Genomic DNA, 23,776 nt, shown 5'->3' with positions numbered 1-23,776 from the left:
GAGGGCACCAGAAGTCAAACAGCCCCATAAGAAATAAGTCTTATATTCTCCTTGGCGGAAACTCAGATTCCAGTTCTCTGTCATGCACTTATTTGGAGTGGACAATTGGCAGGCAGACTTTCTAAGCTGTCAATGTGTAGACCTTAGGGAGTGATCCAGAAGAACATTGTACACAGACCTACTCAGATCTTGGCCTTATCCAAACAGACCAGACTTGCTGGCCCAAGGCACCCTATTCTATCATACTTTATTTTTAAATCCGAAAGGATAAGGGTATTTCTGACTCGGAGCACATCCCATAGTCTATGAATACAAGTTCTGTGTCTTGTACTGAAGAATTAAGGTAATTGGAATTTTGACTTAACAGTTAATCCCTTATCATGTAGTATAATACAGACCCTCCCCTCTGTGTTTTGATCATCCCTTATTGCTTGCTAAGAACCTGGGTCTTCACAGAGTGGATGGTGTTATATAGTGCATTCTAGGGGTGTTTTTTTTTTTTTATTTTGCCAGTGTTCAGTGACCTGCAGTTATCATTTATATGACACATGGTCTATGAATACAAGTCCTATACTGAACTCCAGGAGCTTACAGATAAGTCAAAATTCCTTGTAGTCATTTACACATTGAATTTTAGTTGTTGCTAGCCTACTTATACTAATCTGAACAATCTTGGAAGTTTCTAAATTCACTGAAAAATCTGATGTTTATTTCCTTGAATTCCATGACACATATTCACTATGTTTTGTGAGTATGTTCTGCTGTCGACACTACAGATGTGCTAAGAGCATAAGTTTCAGGAAGCAGAATAAGTACAGGAATCAATGCTTGCAGGCAGCAATGTACCGTGTGATATGTAGTCCTTGAAATTTTAAAGCAGACCAAAGGAATAAGAAGAGGCTCTGCAAAGCATTCAGAGGATCCAAGAAATTGAAAGGGATGGTGAACAGGCAGGCAGAATTCACAACATGAAAGGAGATTTCTCAAGTGAGCTTATTTTGGATTGTCAAAATAATTATTGTTTGTATTGCTATTACACTACTGATTTAAAAAATGAAAGTGTATACTGTAGCATAGAACCCTTTTTCAGCAGGAGGTTTTACACACAGTTGTAGATGCCAGGAGTGTGTGTGTGTGTACATTCCACAAGGCGAAATTTGGCTTTCTAATAAAAGCGATCCAGCAGTAGCATGCAGCCGCTTGATTGCTTTCCGTCACTCCTCCCGCCATGGTTCCCGGGGTCCGTTTTCCCACCTGCAGGCCCACATAGTGGGTGTTACTGGATGGAGGGAAGGGAGACCAGAAAACATCCGTTTGCTGATCTTCCCTAGCTAGAACAAAGCTGAATGTGACATGTGAAATGTCATTTCTGGTTATTAACATCACTTTCCCTGACCCTTGAGAACCTAATGGAGCTCATGCTAATTTATTGCTTGATATGTTGGATACCTATTTACTCCGCGCAGCCTCACCTCTATTATATTTTACTGAAACTGGGTAATATAATGTGTAATATTAACTTGAATAACTGTTAGGAATGGACTTGCCAGTAGTGGTGGGACTCACCTGCCTTGTGGGCTGCAGTACCAGGGCTGGCCAGCGGGTGCTCCCAGCAATCAGAGACTCAACCCTGCAGTCAGCCAAACACCTGAAACTGCTTATGCAGGTGTATTTAAGTGATGGCCAGACCTGCAGTCTTTGCCTTGGTGTGTGTGTTTTTCCTGGGCCCTGTATCTTGTAATCCTGCATTCTTGTTCCTGTTCCTGTGTTCCTGCTAGTACGTTTCCTTGTTGCCAAACTCTACCTGTTCTGATTACGCTGACCCTCTCCTGCTCTGACCCCGGCTCGTTCCTGACCATCCCTCTGCCTGACCCTCTGTACCACGCTGCCCGCTACCTGCTGAACCTGGCTTGTGACCCCGACCATTCTCCACTTGCTCCCCCTGTACCTACCTGCCCGATTGTTATTGACCCGGCCTGCCTGACGACGCTTGCATTGTATGTACTGTTATCTGTGGGTGGTTGGTTTGGTTTGTTTGCACTGTGTTATGTTTTAGTATTGCACTGCGTTTATGTTTGTATTGTTAGTGTTAATAAATTATATTGTTTATAACATATCTGAAGTCTGCGTTTCCCTGCGTCAGTCACATACCTCTGGTCATACCCGGGAGCCCTGACAATAACTATGTAACGTTTGGGAGTTTTAACTAATCTTCAGGCCTAAAATGATTTTTTAAATGTGGAAAAAGCTGCTCTGACAGCGAAAGTGTTAAGGCTGACCTCCAGCCTCCCCTTCAATCGTGAACAGTTGTACAAGTGCCTCTCCTGTATTGAAAATGCTTACTCTGATTTCACTGTACACTGAACTACTCAAAGTGTGCATTAGAAACTATAACAAGTCATATAGAGCCTGCCTTTACTGGCTGGAGGACATCCAGCATCATCTAGTAGTTAGTTTCCTCCCCAGTCTTAAAGTCCCTGGCCCCACTTTCATTTACTGCATTTCAGTTCCTTCAATCGTGGAGGGTTAGTATCACAGGTGGGTGTTACTTGGGGTAGATTGCATGCAAATACACCCTTCCTAGGACAACTAAACTCTCCCTATGAGACAGGAACAGAGCATTGTCACCCTATAACAGGAGGTGCCTGAGCAAAGACCTTCTCAGCATGATCACCAGGTATTATTTTAACTGCAGATGTACTGCTACAGGACAACACGGCTGTGCAAAATCACGTGTGTGTGTGTGTGTATGTATATGTATGTATATATATATATGTGTATGTGTGTGTGTGATTTGCATTTCTGGGTAGAGGGCGCGCTATTGGCTGCTGGGGATGTCAGTCACCAGTCTCGGCTGGGACTTGGTGATCATTGGCGAAGCTGACAGGGGAGAGACCTGTGTGTAGACAACACAGGTCTCTCTGCTGTCAGCATGGACATACTGCTTTGTATCTCTCTGCTGTCTCCTAAGTTAAACAGCACACAATGTCCAACACAAACAGCACACTGTTTACCCTTTGATCGCCCCAGATGTTAACCCCTTCCTGCCCAGTGTCATTAGTACGGTGTCAGTATTTTTTGTTAGCACTGATCACTGTATTAGTATCACTGGGGATGTCAGTGGCAGTTCGTTCTCAACCAGTGTCAGAATGCCCACCATAGTCCCGCTATAAGTCACTGAACGCTGCCATTACTAGTATAAAAAAATAAATAAATAAAAATTCCAGTATATATATCGCTATTTGGAGACACTATACCTTACACATAAACCAATTTATATACACTTATTGGGATTTTTTTTTCTCTAGCAAAGACATGTATCAGAATACATTTTGGCCTAAATTTATGAAGACATTTTATTTTTTTAAATTTGTTTATTGAACATGTTTTATAGCAAGAAGTCAAAAATATTGTTTGTTTTTCAAAATTGTCTGTCTTTTTTTTGTTTATAGCGCAAAAAATAATAAACAAAGAGGTGATCAAATACCACCTAAAGAAAGCTCTATTTGTGGGAAAAAAATGACAGAAAATTCATTTATGTACAGCATTGCATGACTGCGCAATTGTAAGTTAAAGTAACGCAGCGTCGGATCGCAAAAAATGGCCTGGTCAGGAAGGGGGGTAAATCCTCTGGAGGGCAAGTTGTTAAAGTGACATTAAAAGTTTTGTTTTTTAAATCACAAACATGTCATACTTACCTGCTCTGTGCAATGGTTTTGCACAGAGCAGCCCCAATCCTTTTCTTCTCAGGTCCCCTGCCGTGCTCCTGACTCCTCCCCCAGTACCCACAATATAGGGGCACTGGTGTATGCTCTCCCCCGAGCCCTGCATTCATAAGACACATAGAGCTGTGGCTCGAACTCCCCCCGCCAACTCTCTCCTCATTAGCTCACTGGCTGTGATTGACAACAGTGGGAGCCAATGGCTCCTGTTGCTGTCCCTCAGCCATTGAGGAGGGACCTGGGACAGCCGAGGCCCCTAGACTGCTGGATCAAGAAGGGCCTCAGGTGGGTATTAGGGTGAGCTGTGGGGAGAGAAGTACACAGAAGGTTTTTTACCTTCATGCATAGAATGCTGAAGGTAAAAAAGACTTTCAGCCTTTATAACCACTTTAATGAAAACTGCAGATTTACAAATATTATGAATGACTTTTAAAATTATGAGATTTTAGTGATTAGGTTTACATATACTGTAAGAAAATCTCCATAGTAAGACAAAGATGGCAAGGAAAAAAAGACAGATTTTAACTGTATGATATTAATTTACTTCCTGCAATTGAAAAAAATGAGGTTTGGCTTTAGATCTACTTTAAATAGAAGTAGAGGTCCATCAAGAACCTAGCTAAAGGGTAGCTCATATTTTATGGGGAAAAATATAGCATATACAGTTGCCACAGAAGCCATATTGTAATTTAATGTTATTTAAAAATAGCCTTTCCTTTTCACTCTGCAGCCCCTGCAATTTTTTATAAAATTCAATGCATTATGGCAACCTGGAGGCACTCTGTACACTGTTGGTGTACAGAATTCCCTCAGAAATGTTATTTTGCTGATTGTGTGAAGAACGCTGCACTAAAACACAAATCCAGGTTCAGGCATTATCTACAACAAAATGTCATTTTTCGTGAGATTTTCCCTGAAGCTGGCCATAGATGGGTAGAATTTCCAATGAAAATTCTTGGATAAAGAATGTTCTATGAAAGTTTGTTTTCTCTAATCATTAGAGGGTGCAATTGATATTCTTTTTCAACCACAGTGAGGAAAAAATTGAAAGGTGCAGGATGGAAATTTTTTCTTGATAAAACGAATTTCTAACTGTATATGTGGTTTGCATTCAGTAAAGTTCATTTTTATTCCACAATCAAATGTTAAAAGCAAACAAAGTGTTCTATTGTGTGTGGAAAATTGTAACTATAACCAATAAAAAATATAATTTTTTGATATTCCTCTGAAGACGTGCGGTTGCATGAAAGGCCTAAGGAATCAACACACTGTGACGTTTAGCCACCGGAGCCATTTGCTGGTACGGTGGCCACTTTTACTGGTCAGTGTACCTGTGTTATTGTAACTTGATACTTAATAAATTGATTACCTGTTTGGCAATATTACGCTATGGGCACTTTCTTTGTGGCTCCTTTATGGGGCCTTTAAGTATGCAGACCCTGGGAAGTACTTCACCATCCAGAGGAGGGGAATTCCTGTAATCAGGTGGCTGACCCTGCTGTTCCTTAAAGGAGGCCTCTGGAATATACATCACCCAGTTACTGCTGAGCTGCCCATTCGGAGATGGATGCCCCAGATGCTTACCATGTTACCTTGATGCTCCTGGTCTTGGATATATCGATGCGCATGATCTATGCGCTTCCGGTAAGCGCATAAATTGTTCTTTTGTCCTCTTACTGGGAGCACCGTAAAGAAAGCGACGTTTACTGGCATTATTTCATTGTACTAACTACATATTGAATCTACCTGTGATTTTAATTGTACCTATTTAGCGCTGCACTATATTACTGTTTATTAAAATCTTGAGATTGTCATTCAAATGCTCTTAGAATTTTGGATAATTTTTGAAGAAATTCTATTTGAAATTCTGTCCATCTATGGTCAGCTTAAGGGTAATCACTTCCAAAGGGAAACAGACACAGCAACTTTTCAGAACCCTGAAAGTCATCAGGTGAATATTATCAATTAATGACTTCCTTTCAGAACCCCTCTGCACATAACATGATCTAAAAAAAAAAAAGCTATTTCTTCATAGCAGAAACAGGTAGGAATGTGCAACAAAGTTTGTTAAAATCCTTGCAATATACAGAGGTATTGGGGTTTTTTTAGTTTTTTTCTTTCTTAACAAAATTGGAGTTACACTTTAGCACTGGTGTAATGGAAAGGGGTGTCCTATTTTGGTCCTTGGCACAGAGAATAAAATATGGCTCGTGAATACTATCCTATAGCATATTGTGCATGCCTTATTTATTATGTAAAAGACTGACAGTACTGATTTAATGTATCACAGGAACCAACAAACGCAAAGCCCTTAAATGCTGTGGTTTTTCAATTCATAATGTAATAAATCAATGCCATCTCCAGCTGAATACAGAATAATTTCCCTTTCTTTATAGAACATTAAGCTTTGCCATTTATTCTGTCAATATGACACCAAGCAAAAGTGTTCATTTTGTCTTACCACTTCTACTATATGTTTTCTAAAACACAAAAGCTATTTTGTTAGTATACTTGGGGTTAAAGAAGAACCAAGGCCAACCAATAAAGCTAGACCTAAATTAAAATGACTAAAGATCATACTATTTCTTATAACTACAAACGTCAACATATACTGTATATCTTAAAGTAGTTGTAAAGTAAGTGTGTTTGTGTATATGTATGTGTGTGTATATATATGGACTGATGTGAATGTACAATATACATGTAAAGCGCTGCGTAATTTGCTATATAAGTACCATAAATAAATGTGTGTGTGTGTGTGTGTATATATATATATATATATATATATATATGTATATATGTGTGTGTGTCTATATTATACTTACTGGTATGTATACTAGTATTTATATTGCATAAGTACAGCTTTCGGATATGTTAGAAAAACTAAATCACAAACTGCTGCACAATATGTTATTACATCATTACTATATTATATACAATCTAATTGGCAGGTCCTGAAATAATTCATATGACAGCCAGGTTCTTTAACTATTTCTCTTCATCGAAGGTTTCTTTCTCCCTTGCATTACCTAGGTTTACTACTTTGTCTTCTTTTTTTTTCTCCTGTGACAACTGAATATTTGATTTTTTTTGCTTATCTATTCGAACAGTGAAGATTGTATTACAAAAGCCTTGCTGTATCTTTTGAAATGCATATTTTATTTTTCTAATAAATATTTACATTTAAAAGGGCGCCATCTTTGGCCAGGCACTATCCAGGGTCAGCATCTGTTGTCTGCATTAACTGCTTTACCGAGCAGAAATACTGCTACAGGACGGCAGGGATGCGCAAAATCATGTGTATATATACGTTATTTTGCATTTCCATTCATGGCCCCAGCTGTCAATCACCAGGTTCCGGCCTGTGATTACTCTGCGGCACCCGGTAATTGCCAAGTATTACAGATGTGGGAGAGAAATGTAAACCATACAGTTCTCTCCCCTGTCAGCTCCTGCACACTGCTTTGTATGGCTCTGCTATGCAGAGCCATACAAAGTAGTGTGCTTACAGTGGAAAGCACATGCACAGCCTCATAGTAAAACACATACAGCACATAAGTAACCCAGATGTTAACCCCTTCCTCCCCAGTGCCATTAGTACAGTGTCAGTGCTTTTTATTAGCACTGATCACTGTATTGGTGTCACTGGGGATGCCAGTGACATCAAGTCAGTTCCCCTCAGTGTCAGAATGCCTGCCGCAGTCACACTCTAAGTCACTGATCGCCACCATTACTAGTAAAAAAACAAATTCCAGTATATATACCGCCATTTGTAACCACTATAACTTTCACGTAAACCAATTTACACGTATTGGGATTTTTTTTAGCAAAGACATGTAGCAGAATACATTTTGGCCTAAAATTTTATAACTAAATTTGATTTCTAACATTTTTTTATTGGATATGTTTAATAGCAAAAAGTCAAAAATATTGTTTTGTTCTCAAAATTGTCGGTCTTTTTTGTTTATAGTGTAAAAAAAACCGCAGAGGCGATTAAATACCATAGAAAGAAAGCTCTATTTGTGCGGAACAAAAAGGACGTAAATTTAATTTGGGTGCAGCGTTGCATGACCGCGCAATTGTTAAAGTAACGCAGCGCCTTCAAGCAAAAAATGGCCTGGTCAGGAAGGGGGGTAAATCCTCATGGAAGGCAAGTGGTTAAGATGCTAGCTCAGAGATGACATGGTCATGTAAATCCTGGTGCTTCTACCATTTTTGTTTTCACAAAGCCTAACCAAGATCAGGCCCTGTTACAACCTCTTACCCTGTGACTTTCTTCACAGTTACAGTGGCTTAGTAGCTAGAACGTCTGCCTTGCAGTGCTAGGGTCAACCATGACACTACCTGCATGGACTTAGCATGGGTTTCCTCCCGCATGCCAAAGACTTGCTGGTAAGTAAATTGGGTTCTGTTCCAACAGACCCTAGTATGTGTATGTACTTTATGTACATGAGTTGTAAGTTCCAATGCCACAATCTAATCACCAGGACACTGAGGAAATGCTTCATACTGCAAATGCAGCAGACTGATGACCTCATCTCAGCCTATGCAGAGTCACTAACTAGAACTCAAACACTGTTTTGTGATAGAAACAAATGGCGTTTCTCTGAAATTGATACAGGTGCCACATGGTGTGACACTTCAGGAATTTGTTTATGCAGGCTTGTAAATTTACTGAAAGTTCCACTTTCATTGTACGATGTACATGTATGTTGTAGTACATAAAGTATAAAACAGATCAATTTAATGTAATGGAAAAAATAATTGCTTTGAAAAGGTAAACTTGTATTAAATATACTCAAGTCTTCCTTTCTGTGTGGAAACTAGCAATGGTACTTTTATTGAAAATGTTTTTAACACTTTAATAAATTTGAAGGTACTCAACAGACGACTGCCTAAAAAAATGGGTATACACCTCACCCTACAAGCTCATACTGAGGAATTTTTAAATCAGCCTTTTCCAGTAATGTGAGGGAAATGGGATTCTGTTTCAACACCATCTACTTTTTGGCACTTCTACTGATTATTATTTGTTTCTGTGACAGGATAAGAACAACAAGCAACACATTCTATGTGTTATCTTTAAATGAACACTACTGCTTGAAAGGATTTTGCTTGCATGCTCAGGTGAAATCTGCTGTATGCGGTTTGGAATGAATGGATTTATCATATTAGGCTGTACAGTATCTGGATGTACAGTTGGCCACACGGGCATAAAGGATTTGCATGGTTCTGCCGACTACACTCTCATGTTTTAGATTTGTGATATTTCAAGGTTTTTTTTTTTCCTTTTTCATAAATTTGCAAATATTTCTAAAATGTTACTTTGTCATTATGGGGCACTAAGTGAAGATTAAGAAGAAACAAATTAATTAAAACCAGTGTAGTATCAGGCTGCAACAAAACAGAATTGAAAAAAGAAGGCTGTCTGGATACTTTCTGAATGCACTGTGCATAGAGCTGCATTAGAAGTACAGTAAGTAGGTTGGAATAAAAAGTTGCAATTTTACAGATATTTTGGTCAAGGCTTTATGAGCAGTTTCCATTTTAATACTAACGTTAATTAAAATACTCCAAACTCTTTTAGTTTAAGTTACTCAGTTTGCCTGTGACATTCTGTTTTTTTTAACAGAAGCCTTAATAATAACAAGATTCCTAAAAGCAGGTGGAGTGGCCATGGCATTGTTCTCCTCACTGGTAGTGCTAATGCACTGTTTCTTTTACAGACTGCAAGTATGTATTTATTAGGGGTGAGGAAGCTGTATGAAATATTAGTGTGCACTTCTGAGAGCTGAGTATATTGTCATTTTACAAGTAATGCCAGGGGACTTGGAGAACCGTGGAAGGTGTTAATGAATTACATTTTACCTCCTAGTGCCTCTTCATTTAGCTGCTTCATTGGATGTGGATTTTGTTAAAACTGTTTTTACCAAAGAAAACGTGTGCTGTAATTACAGCTACATGGAGCGAGCTTAACTTTGCCAGATTTCACACTGGATGTAGACATCCCAACTGCTATTGTTTTTACTGAATCACACAGATATTAGTAGCTCCCCTTCGAGACCATTAACTGGTTGTATTTTTAGGTCATACAGACAGATTGAGGGAGAAAACAGAGCTTGGGTATAAATTGGTTGATTATGACCAACAGCTTTCACTTATACTAAACCATAGAAGCAACCCCAGCTTTATTATTATACAATATTTTTACTACCTCTCTTAGAGCCATATTACTACCAACATTCTAAGTTTTCCAGAGAAAATGTTGTGTACTAATTTCTTGTAATACTGTTTTGGATAAATAGGGTATAATGCAATACCCTTGTGGTATATCATGTAACCCTTTTGTTATCAGATGTGTTTTTGCGTGACATGACTCTGGTCTAATGGATTTTTTTTATTTTAAGTGTATTTCCTGTTTCTTGGTTGTAAGGGCTAGAAGGAGATTGCTTCTTATGGCAAAGTAGTATTTTTGAAACATTGCCTTGTCTATGATCATTGTCAATGATAGCAGTCTTTACGTATACCTGGCATCGGATATATTTTTTCATGTTGTATACTCTTTTACACTTTTTTTTTTTTTTTACTTGTCTTTGCTCTTCTTTCTTAGAGGAGTCAATATCTGCTTCCAGGACTGAGATGCTGGCTCATAGATAAGTTGTGTACATATTGGTGCTCTTGCATCTTTTGCAGCAATCGCAAATGACAGACAACAATGCCCGCACCTATCTGTTTGCCACACCTTCTCACCATTTAATTTGTTACATATACATTTTTGCAGTCAGATTGATAGGGAAATCCTTTCCTGTATTTAGCAGAGTGATGAATTCATCATTACCTGAAAACACACCGTCGTGTTGTGGGGTTCAGGACAAGCCCTGTCTTGGACCCTATCTAAAGCACTGGCCAGTGGAAGAACAGGTGTACAGTCTGCTGGTGGTGGTGGAGCCTCTTAATTTTCTTTGGCATGCTCAGTCTCAAATTGAAAATATTTGTAATCCACAGGGAAACCGTGGAAATGCTTCTTATGCAGATTCTCTTGGCAGTAGCACAGTTCCAATGGCAGCAAAACAAGTTCAGTTCAAATAAGGGGTGCCCAAAGGACCTCTCACCACTGATGCTGTGTCCTTAGGCCAACAATCTATCTGATCCCCAGAGGCCAAGTAAGAAGGCATACCACACTCTGGGGCTCTCTAAAGCTTGCACCTGTATCTGAATAAAATTCATAGATCAAACAGCCTCTAATAAAGTAATACGAAACTGATGGCTTCTGGAGTGAGCATGTGATCTGCTCTTTATTAGAAATGAGCAAGCCCCCATGCTTTTGTGTCATTGATTTATTCAGGGATTGCCATTACAGACTCCTGTGTGACTATGAATGGTCAAATGCAGCTTGAAGTTAAATCTCCCCCTATCATAGGGAAAAAAAACAGCAAGCAGTTCAGTAATTTATAATTTGGAACAGGAACACGTTGTAGATGCCATTCAATTTAACTGAATAAAACAAACAAATCCCCTAGCTAGCACCGAATTCAAAATCACCTGATAAAATATTAATAGACTCAGAGTTCTCTGTTGCATACATTTGCAAATATATGGGACCAGTGTGCCACTATTAAAGTGCTTGTACAGATGTATCAGAGAATGCAGTTGATCTTGCCATTTTTTTAATGTTTTTTTTGTCTAAGCACAGGTTAACAAATGTTACAGATCTATTTAAATGCTTGCTGTTATTTAATGTTCTTGCTACCGCAAAGCCAGTTAATTCTAGAAGTGCAGAACATAATCAATCCTGGGCAAATCTAATTACTGTTATAAACTGAACCTTGCCTCTGTAGAGAACGAATACATATTTCTGGTTCTAAAATATATTTTTCTTACCCAAGATTAAGTGCAACAGATACACATTTCATTGAATCTTGTAGCTTCCATAAACTTGTTGCTATGGGAACAGACACTTAATATAAGTCTGTGCTGCCTGTACAGTCTGTATTAAAATCTTTTCACTGTTACCAGTAGTATTATAAAAGTAGTTTAGATAACAGTAAATAACAATATTGTCACACTTAATGATTTTTTTTTTCTCCTCAGTGGTGGCACGTTATGCATCTTGTTAATAAAATCCCCCGAATCCCATTTTATTTCCAGAATGTTTTTCTGTATCAGTGGAATTTCTGGCAGTGGATGTCAGTAGTTCAGTACTTTTTTCTTTTTACATTCATATCCTGGATGCTGTGATTTTATTTATTAGCACTACAATAGAACCTGAATAAATTTACAGACCAGACTAATAAATTGCATCCTTGCTCCACTGGTTCTTCTCATCTTCTGCTCTCATCAGTTTTCTGAATATAGATTACTGTACAGAATGTCATCAAAACGGATCATGTTGAGAAGTTGCAGAAATGTTAATAGGGTTTATAAAATTTAAGTTATTTCTTATAATGTGAATGCCATGTGAAATGGGTGACAACCATTCTGCTTTCTTCTAGTTTTCATCTTAATGTCAGTTTCTAAATATGACTGTTGTCATTTAATAAACACTAAAGCATCAGTTAGGTTATTGTCACTATTTGATATCCATCATAGCCCAAAAATATGAGGTTATTGGTCAAGTCAAATATGCATTACATTATAGGAGGCTGTGATAAATAATCAGCATTGATGTACTTTTGTTTGGATGGTTTTGGCAGACCTGGCTACTTGCTTATAACTTGAATTTATCAAGAAGTGTCCATAAAACGCTAGGAATGAATATGGAGAATACTGAGACTTGTTTGCTTATCTTTGTACACATTGACATACAATGTAGTACATCTATTCGGTTTGCTCATGCTATATGTAATCTAAGCTCAGACAAGCTCAACAATTCTACTTCCCTTTTCCCCTCCTTTATTGTCTATTAGAATATGAGTGCACTGAGATGTAAAACACCTCACTGACCATATTGTTAATCTTGCAGATTTTCTCTGCTTAGATCTTTTAAACAGCAAAGTATGAGTGGCAGAATGGATGTTTGCTATTTCTTCTCACCCATCCCTGTGCTTTGTGTGGGTTTCAATATTTAGCTTGGATTCCCCCCAGAATGATAGTAAAACACAGTTTTTTTTCTTTAAAGCATACAATAAGAGATGATATTGCAGATTTGTGTGAAGAAAATGGAAATTTGAGGTGCTGACAATAAGAACAATCAGATACCCAATATAATTTTTCAGCGTGAACCATAAAAATATCTAGTAAATTATAAATCACCTGCAGGAGGCACAACTCTGTTTTTCCTGTATGTATTGGCCTACAACATGCCACATGTCACTGATCTTATTGATGATTTAATGGAAATTGTTTACCTTCCTTATTCCAGCATTGATTTAGTTTTTGGTTTCCCCTTTTTCTCCTGGTTCCTCAGATACTTTGTTTTAAATATAATACTGGAAATTGTATTCATTGCAGATTTTTCTGCACAATGTAACTGCAGGTTAGGCAGTCACAAAACGTATTTCAGTGGACATGACAATGCAACCAACTATGTTCCATGTTTGTGGAATAAACAAATAGTATAAGAAAGTAACAAGTATGTACTGAATGTAAAACTGTGGAATTGATTTACTAAAACTGGAGAGTGCAAAATCTAGTGGAGCCCTGCAAAGAAACCAACCGCCTTCTAGTTTTTATTTAGTCAAAGCTTACTTGAGCAGGCTTTAGTTAGAAGCTGATTGGCTACCATGCATAGCTGCACCAAATTTTGCATTCTCCAATTTTAGTAAATTAACCCCTGTGTGTAAACACTAAAAACCAGTCCCTGGAACAGGAGGTCCTCCCATAGAGTCAACTACCATGGCAGCATACCACAGACAACGAGACCAGTTGGGAACCATTAGAATCACTGGAAGTCTTTCGGCCTCCATCCTGTGCAGCAGATGAAGAATCGGCCTGAGAGGATGAAAAGCATAAATGAGATGGTACTGACTTCAAGCCTAGGACTTCTCCCCAGCCCCACTGTCTGGCATCTGTCACGACCCCTGTCCAGCAAAGTGGAAGAAAATACTTCCTGGCCCTTAGGGACAGAGACCGTAGCACCATAAGAAGGAGACCCTTGATGACCAGTCCAGGGGAATCTTGTCACTGGACCAAGTGTCCACATTGGGAGACTTTCTATTTCCACTCTGTTCTTGTTTAGTGACAACTAAAATTTTTTAGTCATCAAGACAAATGGATGAAGCTCCCCAGCAAGGACAAAGACAGCAGAAAAAAAAATTAGACTGGATTTTACTATTGCCTACTATATTCAAAAATAGAAAAATGTATTTAATAACACTTTTATCCCCTTTGCTGATTACATCTAGCATAGCAAGATCATAACCTTTTATGTCACACAGTATTTAGGCAACTGTTTCTAAAACCTATGTTTTCAGTTAAAAAAAAAAAATCACTAAAGTAATATTAGTGCAGGCAAACACAATATGATCATCTACATTTTCTTGTAATACAAAAGAAGAGATAGTGTCAAGTTAATAGAAACCACATATGTTAAAACTCAATTTGCATGCACATTTACAGCTAGAAAGAATGTTAACAAGTGCAATTCTTGGGCTGGGCTTTCTTATTTAAAAATTCCAAGTTTATGGTTTAAAATAGAATCAAGTTGGAGTTTTTCTTTGGTAAATGCTTATTTTTAAAATATAATTATATTTTTTTAACATAGTAACACATCAACTTATAAACATTCAAAACTAATCAAAATAAAATACCATTTGTTTCTCTTTATGAGCACTCTATGAACAGTTTATTTTAACAAAGGAAATTCAAACTGAAAGGCTTCAAGTAATATACTGCATGAAGAAATGGCACTACAGCATATTGATTGATCTTGATAAAAAGATCAAAAAGAACATTTCATTCTAAAATCAATGAGGATTGCTGCTATAAATCGGCAAATTCTAGTTGTGCTAAGACGTCAAGTCTTATGTATAAAAACTTAAACCGTTTGTTGCCCTTAGTAACCAGTTAACTTTTTCCACTCATTTTCTGACCTTCAGTTTCTGAAATGATATACTTTGTGATAAACTAAACTTCAACTCCATCTGTTTTGTAAAGAAATTGATCATTCTACAACCACTGGGCATTGCTCGGATTCTGCCATCTGTGTTAGCATGTAAGATCAAGACCTTTTGTTGTCTAAAATGTTTATAATGAAAAGGGGCAACAATCAAGCTGGAAGATGCAGCCACTAACAAATGTCACTAACACTGCTGATTGCTTTGTGTAATTACAATATTTCACTGCTACCCTTTTAACAAATGGCTTATACCTGATTGCCCTTTGCCTCTTCCAAGGCTGCTTGATTGCTTCCATATTACTGTTGAGTTATATCAAAACTTCTTATGAAATGCTTTTTCTTGGCATTGTATATCACATTATTGGACGGATTACATTTGATCCGTCTGATATATTCAGGGCAAGCTTCTTTGGCATTTTTCATTTAGTTTAATATGGTGGAATCATTACAGCTGTAAAGAGATCATGTAAAATGTTAAAAAAGAGTCCCTTTAACACAAACCATTGCACACAGGAGAAAAAAAATTGAAACCTCAGATTAAAGCAGCAATTCATCTTTTGGCGCCATTAAATGTAAGACATGACAGCACTGTTAATTAGAAGCACACATGAAAAAGCAAAGATATAAAATCATTACTGGCTGCAGACAGCACCTGCATTTCCTGTACAGAGTGCCTGCTCTGGGCCCTGACTAAGTACCAATGAGAATATATTGTGAACCTAACTACATTATGATCTGATGATATATAGTTAACTCTTGGGGCATGCATGTGCCTATGCCAGGCATTATTCATATATGTAATTCAAACTAACCCTTAAGCTCACCGCACACGATTAATCCGACTAGTCCATCATCTTTAGCTGTATCAACAAATACGAAGTCAACAGGCCTGCCTAACTGGATACAAGTTGATTAGTAGGTCTTCATACTACATAGTTTTGGTGAATCTAAAGAGATTGCACACAAATTGTATAGTCAGATTGTAACTTGTATGGTGAGCTTTAGACTAAATAATTTTTTTTGTTTGTTTTTACTTCCACTAATGCTGAGACATTCTTTATACTTTTGACACCAATACATTTTTTTCACTGCCCCTGGCCATAGTCCAGCCCCGGAACAATTTGACACCGTAAATAGCCCTTTGCTTAAAAGGTTTGAGAGACATGCTTGTAGGACCTATTCATGCCTTTATGGTGTGTTGCAGGAACTTGCATGTTAACACACTGCACATTAACTTGTGTTGTGGTACGTGTTGTGGTGCCATTAATTTTGAATCAAGGTGATACAGCTTCAACCCATATGCATTACAAGGCACTACAATGCACAGTAACACACTGCCATGTGCTATGGTACACTACATTGCCAAAAAATGGCTCATGTCTGTTTTCGTAAGGATGTTTTGCTGCGTTGTCAGCCCAGTTATTTAAATGGTCAGTCTTAATGCAATGCATGTTAGTGTATGGTAAAACCTGTATACAAATTCACTGTCTGCTGCCTAAACTTGAATATATCACTTCTCCATTTCATTCTATACTTGTATAAAACTTTGCAGTGTTTTCATACATTAAAATCAATGCCGTGTCAGGTGTTATATTGAATGTTCTTGAAGTGAAGTGTAAAGAAAGTGTTTTTTTTTCTCCTTCCTGGTAGTGAGGTGGTTAATGTAATGATAATCTTAGGCCTCTGGGAAATTTGTTGTAGAATGTGAAATCTCTAGACTACAGTTTAACATGTTTTTTTTCCATCTGTTTTGTAGAGTGCCCGGAATTACAATTGCTACGGACATCATCTGTGGCTTTCCTGGAGAGAAGGATGAAGATTTTAAGGAGACGTTAAAGCTAGTTGAAGAATACCGATTCCCTAGCCTCTTCATTAATCAGTTTTACCCACGCCCAGGGACCCCAGCTGCGAAAATGGTGCAGGTTCCAGCTCATGTGGTAAGCCTATCTTATCCCATTTTAAAGTTTTGTAGCTTTTAAAGCATTTCTTGAATAGTTGATTTCAAGAAGGTGCTTTTTGACAGCTGTGGCGTTATAAGATGTGCCCTACCCATACCCATAGGATACTGATTAGTTTTAAGATACATTTCTGACTAAAATACAAATCTAAGTAATACTATACTAATACTGAAATTCTAATGTTCTAGTATACGTCACTTGTGTGCACCAGATTAAGAACTGGCATAGCTCAAAAACAAATGTGGGCCTTAACACAAGACTAGTGTCAAAGATATTTTTTTCTTTTGGAAGTGAACCTGAACTTAAATAGGTAAGATTTTTTTACGGAACATTTATTAATGTGAATTGTGCCTAAACTGTACCTAAAACATCTTACGTTTGCCTGGAATTCTTCCAGAATAATGGCAGGGCCCTTCCTGTGTCTTGAAATTCCTGTCCCTACAGGCTCAAAGCTGTGTATCTGTCGTTTCAGATCATCTGAGTCAGTGTTGAGACCAGGACCAGTAAATTCTTCCAAAACATTACATGATTCAACAGTAAAAAAAAGTTTTTACTCCTACAATAAAAGTATGGCAATGCATATGTATTTAAAACACAGCAGAACATATCAAATTGAAGCATACTACATTTTATACCAGCGTAATGCACAGGACACTGTGGGGGGAATCTACTGCAACCAGGGCAAACCGAATCTGGAGCAGCTGCGCACAGTAACTAATCAGCTTCTAGCTTCAGATGCGTTCAGTTAAGTTTTAAAAAATTTAAGTTAGAAGTTGATTGGTTGCCATGCCCAGCTGCTTCATATTCTGGCTGATCCAGTTTTAGTAAATTCCTTTCCATGTGTTGTACTGACGTGCTTTGCACTGCACATATATTTTTAATGTACTTTGGAGTGTCAATGATGTGAATGCCACCACAGCATTGCCTAGACCAGGGGTGTCCAGCCTTTTGACTTTATCTGGACCACATTGGAAGCTGAGGAATGGGCTTGGGCCACAGATGAAATACACTAACAATAAGGATAACTGATTAGCAGAAAAAGTCGGGCAGATCACAAGTTAACGATCACTGACAATGTCAATGTACCTATCGGAGTAATAAACCTTCATCTTTTTTGTAATATTTTTTATCATAAAAGTAAAAGTGGGTAGTATAAAAGCCAATAATAATCCAAAATAATATTTTACAGTGTTTTTGATAAACTGACCCATCAATATCTGGTGCGATATATGTAGTAGCAATTCTCAATTAATTCTCCAGGTGCTCATCGAATATTTTGGTGCTAATGTTGCCCTTTCTGTGCTTTATCTTGAACATAGTTTCTCACAAATATAGGTGCTGCTGAAAACTGATGACATGAATAAGAAGTGATTGTGAAGAGTGAGATATTTTTCTTTGACAAGATAAAACTTTTAAGTAAAGAGACACTCTCAAATTTTTCTTTGGCTGCATGTGTATGCTCCCAAAATGTGTTCTGATCTTCTGCACACTGGAACCAAAACACGGTAGTGCAGGAGGCATTCCAATACATATGTTCTTAGAAGCTGATAGATGCAATAATGCCTGACATGTATTAGTTTTGTTCTGCAGGTTGACCTTGCTTTTCACTTCACCTTAAAAATGTAGTCAGGATTCATTCGCACTCTTCCTGTGAATATATACGAGAACCCAAGTGAAGGCTGCCACTTTAAGCTGTGAGAGGCAGCCCCATTGAAAGCATTGGGAGGCTTTTGGCTCTTGCAGCTAATTGCACCCACCTGCAAGTAATCACTCATGCTATTTGCTTTCAATGGGGCTGCCTCTCGCAGCTAATCTCAGGTACCTCCAAGGGTGTATTTTCCACAAGGCAAACAAGGCATTTGCCTAGGGCGGCATTTTTCAGGGGGGGGGGGGGCAGCGCTGTCCCTTGGAAGAAGGGACACACGTGGCATGGAGACCAGGTGGAAACTACGAGAGACTGCGGACTGCTTTACAGTGTATGTAGAGCCCAACTCTCATTCCCGGGGATGTCTGGAGCTGTGAAAGTGAGTATCTTTCTCTCGCCGGGGGAGGGGGGCGATCGTAGTGGAAAGCTCTGTTAGATGGGGGGACAGGGGGTGTTGTTGGTCAATGTCTGTCTCTCTCCTCGAGGGGTGTGTTGGTCAGAGTCAAGCTTCCTCTGGGGGGTGGCCAACTTTTGTTTTACCTAGGGCAACATAAAACCTAAATACACAATTGGGTACCCCTGCTGAGGTTCTCCAACATAAAACCACATGCAGGGTGCATTTGCAAGTGTGAATGCATGCTCAAGGGATCTCTGCATTTGAGGTCCAGTCTTGCCAACATGCCTTCATTATTATGGGTATGGGTGAGAATATCTCACTTTATTTGATCGATGCTGTCAGAAATGCTAATGAAACAGGAGTGACTTCTGGCCCAAAAATCCATATTTATGCATAAACACTTAGCTAATGATCACAGAACATATTCTGTGTAGTCCCTAGGAATAGAAAACAAAAACCTTTGCCCAACGTGTTTTTCTGGATCACCTCAGCACACTGCACTTCCCCCCATGAAGTCATTTACATCCCTCTGTATAGAGGACAGAGTTATTTTCAGATGTTTAGGCCACATACCTTACAAACCCATCCCTTGACTAACAAACTATTAGTTCCAATGCTTCTTCAAAACAGTGTAATGGCCTCAACACCACTTCACAAAACACTGGTTTAGAAAATGACAATTTAAATTTTTAATTGAGAGAAAGGAATATAGCTTTGACCATCTGATGATGTAGATGGATCCCAGCAATGTGCAAGTCATTGGTGGACAGGTAGTCGTCATATTGTTCTGAGTAAGCTATCTACCTATTTATGGTCTCTCTTTCACAAATTGGAGCCGAAGATGATATTTAATATGCTATATATATTTTTTAGTCAATATGACCTATTCCAGGGAGAGAGAGAGTGCTTCAGGTAGCAGGAAAGATGGTTTCAGTAACAAACAAACAGATTTCCCCTTAGGTAATTATTATTGACTTATCAGGGTCAGGAACCACAGAGAACAGTTCCTAATTCAGTTTAAGCTGTAGTACGGTCCCAGGGTTGAGCATTGTATACTATGTTCAGAAATGTGGAAATATTTCTAAAGTCACACATTTTCCATGTTTGAAATAATCACATTGAATGACTACCACTTAAATTGGCTCTCAATAAATAGAACCTGACAGAACCTGCCAAAACCCTACTTGTGTCAACATTGCTATTTACTGTTGAAGCCTGCCATCACCCAACTCCTGAGACTTATTTCTGTCACAGAGGAAACCTACCCTATTCCACTGCTGAGAGTCCAGTAATTGTAGCCACCAGACCTGGAAAAGGGGCCTTAACTGTTCCTAACTTCTGAGTTTGGCATTACTCATTTAAACCTTCAATCATTTATAAGCTTTTGCTTTTAATTTTTCCTGCTAAAAGGTTGGATATGATTAGCACCTGTTAATATATACTCATGTATACCTATGTGTGCTCAGTAGCTTTATGCCCTATGTTCAAAAGAGTACATGCTTTCAGGCCCCCATAGACTTCAACAGGTATACTTGTAAATCTGTGATGAAAGCATTTGTATGCACTTTTTTGAAGTCTAGATATAAAAGACTCTCTAGAGAGTATGCAGTTGAATTTCAATGGTGTGTTTAAAAAAAAAAAAAAAAATATTCTACATATAGACCAAAGAACTGGTTGTATCTTCCATGTGTTTAGTGTTGGCCATGCATGAGAATAATCTAGTGGTAGAAAGAGTCAGCACAAAAAGGGCCCTTAGGTAGTTCGATTGGCAGAGGTGCCTGATGGGGTTGTTCAAATGATTGGCACGAGTCGTCTGCTGTAGTAAAACATCTAATTACTTTTTCACCAAATAAAACGTGTGCCTTGGCTTTAAATTGCCACTTAGGTAGTAAGATCCACTTGGGAAATATTCTTTTTTGTTTTTTGGCCACTAGGTGGAATGTAGAGTTTGTGGCAGTGATGTCATCTAGGTGGATCAAGTGTAGCTACATCTCACTGCCAGCTAATATTAGACACCAATTTTATCACCTTGAACTGAGGAAGTGGCAACTTACAGCCACAGTCAATGTGGAATAAAGTAATTGGATGTTTTACTAAAGCAGACGACTTGTGCCTATCCTTTGAACAACCACATCAGGCGCATCTGCCAACTAAACTATCTAAGGGCCCTTTTTGCTCTTTCTACTATTTCATTCACCCACCAGAGAATCCCCAAAGAGCATCCAGATGGGAATACCCAAGGCATAGAGATTGACCACAATGACCCTGCGTGGAGGCAGGTTTTCTTAATCTGTGCACTAGGAGGGTCGCGTGTTCCTCCTGGGTGACCGAAGCCTCAACAGTTGTCCATTTTGGCCGTTTTTCCTTTTATTGTGGAAGCACTGCATTCTTGTTTATGAAATAATCTACAACACTATAAGGCCTCTCCTACCTCCCTCTATTTTCTCTTTTGGTGGAAAATCTATGCTTTACTAAAAACCACTGGCTAACTCCTCCAGATTCTTCAATCCACGATCTACCACCACTCCCCAGACATGAGAATAATCTAATCCTTCTTACATAATCAGGATTTTCCATCTTCATACAGCATGCACATTCGCTGTTCGGTATTTGTCAGGCGATCTCCTCTTCTCCCATATAGGTTTTTTAATCTAAGCCCAGTCTGTAAGAAACAGACAAATGTTCCAAATTTTTAAACCCTCTAGATCTCTTACAGAATGACATCTGTCTCCTGCAGCTTTCTGCAACAATCATTTCTACTAGTTTACTGCAAGTATATTTGTTACATCTGCAGCCAACACAAATCAAATTGAACAATACACAATATAGGTTTAGGTTTCTTTTATATAAAAGCTGTCAAATGAGAAATGTCTGAATGATAACCTAGTGAACTTCCTTCATGCTATAACTGCATTTTTCCACTTTGTTCTCTTCAGTATAATTAACTGCTTTGGAGGATTAGATCCTTCAAAGTGTGCGCAGTCTCTGTGTTCTAGGGCATATAGTAAACCAGGAAAAAAGGTAAAACAAAAAAAACTTGTATTAATTTCATTCTTTTCAATAAACCAAATGTCAGATCCATCAGTCTCTTTTATCTGTCATTCGCAGTCTAATTCTTGCAGATTTTTTTTTTTTTATTATCCTTTTCTTGAAGCAGGTCTACTGCATGCTTAATAGTTCATTTTATATTCATGTCCCCCTCAAGATAACAACTAATAGCAGTCCTCACAGTAGCTGGAATGTACAGACAACAGCATTTTTCTTTATTTGCATCAGACAATTCTATGTCTCTGAGGGCAGAACAGCAGAGTTGCTTGTGGATTGTCTTGTTACAGATAAAGTGTCTAGCTGGTAATATGATGCTACACGCAAGGAAATATGTAATAAACAAACAGTGCATCCAGTTAATATTTACATATTAAAACAATGTACACTGCTTTAAACTTTAATATGCTCATATAATATACCCCCTTCCCCTATTTTTTCTCTGGATTTTATGAGATAACACCGTCTGGTTTACAAACAGAGAAAGCATAATCCCTCTGGTTATTTTTTTTTTCCTTTGTGGTTCTTTCTATCCTTGAACCAACAAAGGTGTGAGGCTGTTCTTAATCTTTTCATTAACTTCATGATGGAGAAGTCTGCATATTTCTGCAGTATGGTTAAAATCAATGCCTGTACATGGGAATACTATACCTAAAATATGTTCCACTCATTTGTTAATTGATGTTTGTAGATCTAGCCTTGCTCGATGTTGTCAAGCAAAAAGAGTCTTGGAGTATTCAAAATTTTAAATTCAATTCTCAGGTGTCATACCTCATCCATATTTAAATTTAAGTTAGTAACTTAACTTAAAGGGACACTAAAAAAAAATCTATTCGTATGTATTAACTTTTAGAAGTACCTTCTATTGCTTTCAGTCTCCTCTGAATCTCCTTAGCTCTTGCTGCTGTGATCTGAGTTCCTGTTAGAGGGTGGTTATGTTCATTCTCCATGGTACTACTGTATGTAGGAATGTAGCTACCCTCTCTTGCTTCCTGCCAAGATCTGTCACGTTTGCACTGCCCATTCCAAACAAATGGAAGTGAAATGGAAAAAGGGAGGTTTGAGAGCTCACAGATGACATTACCAGGAGGCAGAAAAACAATTTAATGAAAATTAGTTATAGGGGCCACTAAGTAGTGGATTTGTATGGAAATATTTTTGGGAAATAAGTATATCGTTTAGCATAACTTTTACCGAAGAGAAATTTTGGAAAAACAATCCTATCTATTTTTTGGATAGATAAATAGGTTGAAATTGGACACTAGTCCTAGTTCAGTCAATAAAAAAAAAAAACAAATCCAAAACCTCCATATACACTATCCTATATCCATAGTTGATCCTGAGTAGGGCAAAAAAAAAACCCAATAAAGCATGATCCAGTTCACTCCAGTGGGAGAGTTCCTTACTGATTCCTCAGGTGGCAATCAGATATTCCCTGGATCAACTACCTCTGGCATTGTTACCTCTAAAAACTAGTATCCAGATATATTTTGTGCATTTAGGAATGCATCCAGCTCTTTTTTTAAAACCATACATGTTGATCACATCCCCCTTAATCTCCTCTTCTCGAGAGAATTTATTCAGTTTAGCTAATCTTTCCTTATACAGTAGTTGAGCTCCTCCAAAGCATCTTATCAGTTTGGTTGCCCTTTGCACTTTCTGCAGTTCTCCAATATCCTTTTTGTGAACTGGTGCCCAAAACTGAAATACATATTCCAGATGAGGTCTTGCTAATAATTTGTGTATGGGCAAAATAATGCATCTCTCTCTCTTTCTCTTTCTCATCTAGCAGAACACCCAGCTCCTTCGCCACCATTTCCACCCCCAGCTGTTCTACTCTTAGTATGTATGATGCATGCATGTTTTTAGCCCCCAAGTGCATAACTTTACATTTATCAACATTAAACCTGTCTGTATGACTTAACAATTATGCATCTGTGGAGGAATTAAAAA

The 23,776-nt window shown here is 38.2% G+C and overlaps 1 protein-coding gene across 3 annotated transcripts in view; it reads left to right on the top strand.

Annotated features, from left to right (window-relative positions):
- The window catches only part of CDKAL1 (CDKAL1 threonylcarbamoyladenosine tRNA methylthiotransferase), a 951,890-nt gene that overhangs the window by 630,240 nt on the left and 297,874 nt on the right, over positions 1-23,776 (top strand). For all 3 annotated transcript variants that reach the window (XM_089682258.1, XM_089682259.1, XM_089682260.1), the window contains exon 12: positions 16,535-16,715. In XM_089682258.1, coding sequence (XP_089538384.1) covers positions 16,535-16,715 — 181 coding nt within the window. The remainder of the gene's footprint in view (positions 1-16,534; positions 16,716-23,776) is intronic.

Source organism: Staurois parvus, unplaced genomic scaffold, assembly GCF_062004578.1.
Source record: "Staurois parvus isolate SC_StPar_1 unplaced genomic scaffold, SC_StPar_1.0 ptg000287l, whole genome shotgun sequence".
NCBI classification, from domain to species: Eukaryota; Metazoa; Chordata; class Amphibia; order Anura; family Ranidae; genus Staurois; species Staurois parvus.
Note: the sequence above shows the minus strand (reverse complement) of the source record. Positions and strands in the feature narration are given on the sequence as shown.